Source organism: Cervus elaphus, chromosome 6 (genome assembly GCF_910594005.1).
Source record: "Cervus elaphus chromosome 6, mCerEla1.1, whole genome shotgun sequence".
Taxonomy (NCBI): Eukaryota; Metazoa; Chordata; class Mammalia; order Artiodactyla; family Cervidae; genus Cervus; species Cervus elaphus.
Window position 1 is genome coordinate 23,721,982 of NC_057820.1, and position 6,000 is coordinate 23,727,981.

At 42.4% G+C, this 6,000-nt stretch overlaps 1 protein-coding gene across 1 annotated transcript in view; it reads right to left on the reverse strand.

Moving 5' to 3' along the window:
* Window positions 1-5,759, reverse strand: part of MRPL1 (mitochondrial ribosomal protein L1) — a 66,219-nt gene extending 60,460 nt beyond the window's left edge. Inside the window, exon 1 of the mRNA XM_043906395.1 lies at window positions 5,636-5,759. Within this exon, the coding sequence (XP_043762330.1) occupies window positions 5,636-5,666 (31 nt within the window). The 5' untranslated portion in view covers window positions 5,667-5,759. The remainder of the gene's footprint in view (window positions 1-5,635) is intronic.
* Window positions 5,760-6,000: the final 241 nt, after the last annotated feature.

Consider the following 6,000-nt stretch of genomic DNA (forward strand, 5'->3'; position numbering starts at 1 on the left):
TAAACTCCGTTTTTTCAATTGGCACTCCACAACTAAATTTTCATGTAAAATGACTGTTAAAACCCAGAATCTTAAAAACCATTCAAGAGATAAACTGAGAGCATGTAAACTGTAAGACCTGTCTACACATCAAATGAATTCATTTCATGAGTTATATGCAGAGCACTGTGCGTGCAGAGGAGTGCCCACGTCCTCGCTGTGGTCTCCCAGCCCCTATAAGAGCTTGTCCCTGCCTATCACTCCAAACCCCTCTCTAACCTCCTCACTCTGACCCTTCTTTCAGATCCCTGAATCCCTCCAGTCCCTCAGGTTAACTCCTGCCTTAGGGTCTTTACATTTAATGTGACATTTGACTGGGATGCACCAGCTCCAGACCTTCCCCTGGCCTTCCCCTCATTATTAGCTCAAACGGCATCACATGCTTAACAACTCAATTTCATCTCTAATATCCCACAACAAAGCACAAATACAGGAAAACCACCTAAACTGTGAATTCTCTGAGTGTATAGAAATGACATTGGAAACAGTCTAGGAGATCTGTTTATCACTGGGAATTCTTTAGTGGCTAGGAAAAAAAAGAGAAATAGACTAAGGAGATCCAGTTACTGCCCTCCAGAATCTCAAATTGAGTGCGCTATGCTGGTATGCAACTGTCTAGGAGATCCCCCACATTTTTAAAGCCAGCTATCCTGAAAAATCACATATGGTAAGTGAAGGAAAAGCAATTATCCACTCACAATTTGGCAAACACTTCAAAAAAATAATTCTAACTGTATTAAACAAAAACCCGATAACCTTGGCAGGATCCTCAAAATAATAATTCTCTTGCACCAATCACAACCTGCTATAAAATAATCAACCACTACTTTCAAGAATCCCCAGTCATGACAACCAGAAATTAAAATTTTCAACAGGTATCAAACTGCTACAGACTAAGGAAAAAACCAAACTACAAAAACACCACTACTTAAATAGCACTGTTCATTTCCCTGGTGGTTCTCCTGCCAATGCAGGAGACACGGATTCTATCCCTGGGTCAGGAAGATCCCCTGGAGAAGGAAATGGCAATCCACTCTAGTATTCTTGCCTGGGAAATCCCATAGACAGAGGGGCCTGGCAGGCCACAGTACATGGGGATGCAAAAGAGCTGGACACAACTTAGTGGCTGAACAACAGAGAAATAGCACTGTTAGAACATATCTGTATTTTCAATTCCTCTGTGGTCAGTTTATCTACCTGTAGTGTTTTATTATATTCCTTTAATATATTTCTTTTCCTCTCTTAGCAGATAACCTCACTTGCTACTTACTTCAGAGAAAGCAGAAGCACTCAGAATTTCGTCCACTACTTATGAACCTAACTGAATCTGCATTCATTCTCAAAAGTCATCCCCACCCCTACCCCACAGCAATGAGATGGAAATTAATCCATCACCTTTGCTAGCTGATTCTCTTACGCATGATACTGAAAGGTTAGAGATTCCCAGGACTTCCCAACCTAACTCTATAATCCTCGTTTTCCCCAGGGGATCTCATTCATCTAGTCCTTACCTTCCGACCATAAGCACCAGTCCAGGCCACCATCATCTACTATATGAAACACTGCAACAGACTTCAAACTATTCTATCTTCTATCTTTGGCCCTCTTCATTTCTTCTCCTCCTCCTCCTAAGAGGGATGATTTAAAAATGAAATCACATATCCTTCCAACACATGGATGGTTCTTCAAATAAAGTAAATTCTTAACAAGGTCCTCTGTGAGCTACCTCTAACCTATCTACTGAGCTTCATCTAACACCACTCTCTTAGGCTTTCTGCACTTCAAATACACTGCCTCCTTTCAGTTCCTTGAACACACCATGTTTTCTACAACCTTCAGACTTTCAAACATAATCTTCCCTCCTTCTGTGACATTCTCATCTACAACTGTGCACTTCCCCCTTCCCAAAGCTAATTCATAACTATCCAGTGATCTTTCAGGGACTCTGCTTAAGCTACTCCACCAGAAAAGTCTTCCCTAAAAGCTCAGAATCAACTAAGGTTTTTCACATACACTCTTACAACTTGTACTTTTCCTTCACAGCACTTAGGACAACTGTAATTACAGAAAGAACAATCCAATTAATGTCTGATTCTCAATAGATAAGCACCATGGCCAAAGAATGTAGATAACTTGTTCACTACTGTGTTCCTAACACATAACCCAGTGTTTTTGCAAATGAAGACACAATAAATAACTCTTTAACGAAAGAAGGAAATGTGAACTAATGAGCAAAAACTGGATTCAAATTACTTTAAGCATTATTCATTCAGTTCAGTTCAGTGCAGTCGCTCAGTCGTATCTGACTCTTTGCGACCCCATGAACTGCAGCACGCCAGGCCTCCCTGTCCATCACCAACTCCCAGAGTTTACCCAAACTCATGTCCATTGAGTCGGTGACGCCATCTAACCATCTCATCCTCTGTAGTCCCCTTCTCCTCCTGCCTTCAATCTTTCCCAGTATCAGGGTCTTTTCAAATGAGTCAGCTCTTCACATCAGGTGGCTAAAGTACTGGAGTTTCAGCTTCAGCATAACTCCTTCCAATGAATACTGAGGACTGATCTCCTTTAGGATGGACTGGTTGGATCTCCTTGCAGTCCAAGAGACTCTCAAGAGTCTTCACCAACACCACAGTTCAAAGGCATCAATTTTTCGGTGCTCAGCTTTCTTTATAGTCCAACTCTCACATCCATACATGACTACTGGAAAAACCATAGCCTTGACTAGACAGACCTTTGTTGGCAAAGTAATGTCTCTGCTTTTTAATATGCTATCTAGGTTAGTCATAACTTTCTTCCAAGGAGTAAGCGTCTTTTACCTGCAATAACCATCTGCAGTGGTTCTGGAGCCCAAAAAAATAAAGTCAGTCACTGTTTCCACTGTTTCCCCATCTACTTGCCATGAAGTGATGGGAGCAGATGCCATGATCTTAGTTTTCTGAATGTTGAGCTTTAAGCCAACTTTTTCATTCTCTCTTTCACTTTCATCAAGAGGCTCTTTAGTTGTTCTTCACTTTCTGCCATAAGGGTGGTGTCATCTGCTTATCTGAGGTTATTCATATCTCTCCTGGCAATCTTGATTCCAGCGTGTGCTTCCTCCAACCCAGCGTTTCTCATGATGTACTCTGCATATAAGTTAAATAAGCAGGGTGACAATATACAGCCTTGATGTACTCCTTTTCCTATTTGGAACCAGTCTGTTGTTGCATGTCCAATTCTAACTGTTGCTTCTTGACCTGCATACAGATTTCTCAGAAGGCAGGTCAGGTGGTCTGGTATTCCCATCTCTTTCAGAATTTTCCACAGTTTATTGTGATTCACACAGTCAAAGGCATTGGCATAGTCAATAAAGCAGAAATAGATGTTTTTCTGGAACTCTCTTGCTTTTTCAATGATCCAGCGAATGTTGGCAATTTGATCTCTGGTTCCTCTGCCTTTTCTAAAACCAGCTTGAATTTACAACGTATGAAAGAGGAGTGGCATTTTGTTGACAATTCATGTATTCATTCATCATCTACTGGACAATAGTTATGCCAATGAAACAATGTGCTAGCACTGTTTTAAGTATTTCATAAACAAAACGAACAAAATCCCTTTGCTCATGGAGCTTACATCGTAAGGGAGAAGCAATACTAATAAACATAATATGGTAGTGGTAATGGGGAACACTGAAGCTTCCCTAGTGGCTCAGACAGTAAAGAATCTGCCTGCAATACAGGAGACCTGAGTTCAATTGTTGGGTCAGGAAGATCCCCTGAAGAAGGGAATGACTACCCACTCCAGTATTCTTGTCTAGAGAATCCCATTGACAGAGGAGCCTGGAGGGCTACAGTCCACTGGGTCACAAAGAGTGGACACAAATGAGCAAGTCTTTCACTTTTGCACTTCAATGGGAAACCCTCTGGGTAAAAGGAATTGAGAATCAAGGGGAAAGTTGGTTGTAATTTTAAATAAGAAGGTTAAGGTAGTAGGCCCTTTTAAAAAGGTGACATTTGAGCAAAGGCTTGAAACAAATAAGAAAGTCAGTAATGCAAATACCTAGAAAAAGTGTTCCAGGCCCATTCCACTTGAGAGAAAATGTCCTCCCAACAAAGGAATGTTTTTGGTGTGTTTACGGAACAAAGAAGCTGCTGTGAGTACAGTGAGTAAATAAGAGAAAAATGAGCTCAGGGTGGTAAAGTGGGTGAGTGGAGGGAGGAGAAGGCAGGTACCAAATGACGTGGAAGACCCTAGGTCGGTGCTGTCAAACAGAGGTATAATGTAAGCCACAGGAATAATTTTCTAATAGCCACAATTTTAAAAGAGGAAAAACAAAAAGAAACCAATGAAGTTAATAATAAAAATTAACATTTTATTACAACCAATAGCCAAAATATTATCATTTCAACATGTCTTTAATATAAAAAAATTGAGATATTTTACCTCTTTTAGTACCGTGTCCTCAAAATCCAGCATTTTTAACACACTCATGTGGATTAGCCACATTTAAAGTGCTCAGTCACGGATAACAAAATGGACAGCACAGCTATTGGTTATTCTAAAGACTTAAGACTTAGAAAAATGGGGAGGTTTTGAGGAATTCTGAGCATAGGAGCAATGTGATGTGACTTATGTTCTTAAGAACCAATCTGACTACTTGTTGAGGGTAGATTGTAGAGAAATCTAGGTCAAGGGTGATAATGGGCTGGAAGGTCGTTTCAGTGAAGCAGTGAGAAAAAGCCAGATTCTGGATTTATTTTGAGGGTAAAACCAAAAGGATCTGCCAACTACTTAATGTGAAGTGTGAGGAAAAAGACGGGGAGTCAAGAATATTCTGAGGTTTTGTGTCTGGGCCACTGAAAGGATGAAGTTCCCATCAAATGAGATGGGGAAGACTCCAGGTCATGACCATGAGTTTGATTTTAGTTAGGTGCTGATTAGATATACAACTGGCGATCTAGAATAGACAGGAGTTTAGGAATCTACAGTTCAAGTCCTTATTGTAGATAATTTTGAGAACCATTAAGATACAGACAATAGTCAAACCACAAAACTTGGATGAGATCACCAAAGGAGTGAATTCAGATACAAAGACATGAGGATGAAGGATGGAGAATCCTGGCTCCTGAGGCATTCCAAGGTATGAGACTGGAAACGTGAAGACAAACCAGCAAAGATGTGTGACAAACGACAGATGAGATAAAAAGGAAATTAAGAGAGTAAGGCATCCTGAGAGCCATGAGAAGAAAACGTGGCAAGGAGAGAATGATAACCTTTGATTCCAACTCCTTTTCTCCTCCATCCCCTCAGCCCACATCTCCAGTATCAGAGACAAGACCATGTCTCTGCCTCCTTCCCTACGGCGGCTGGAAGGATGTAATTCCCCTCCCACTCCAGTCCTAGAGTGGACAGGTTCAGAAAGGAGTAAAAACCTCTATGAGGTCGCTTTTGAGTAGCAACGACCCTCTGGAGAACTTAGAGCTCAGAAAAAGTAGAGGCTTATCAAGCCCCCAGTGCAGACCCGCACGTAGGAGCGTCCGGCTTGCACTGCGCAGCCACAGAAGAACCCGCGGCAGAACTATTTCTCCCCGCAAGCCCAGCTGACCCTCTGTTTTACCTCTACCGAGACATCTTACGGCCGCCGCCATGTTAACCACTCCGGATTGTGTTGACGAAATTGGTCCCACGCGTCAACGTGGAAGAAATTTACAAAGCGTTCCCATCCGGAAACGGCGGGGGGGGAAGGGATTCGAAAGCGCAAGAGGAAAGGGGCGGGAACCAAAGTAGACTTTCGAGCCTGCAGAGGCTGGGCGGGGGAGGGCGGCCAGCAGGGTGCCCCGTGGCGGTGTTCCCGTCAGTCAGTCCTTCGTGCTGCGTAGGGGCCTGTGCTTCGTGGTTCCGGTTCGACAGTTAAACCTCCTTCAGGGAAAATCTGCCCTTCCTGGAAAATGCGGTCCTGTTGGCGATGCTCCAACTATTTTA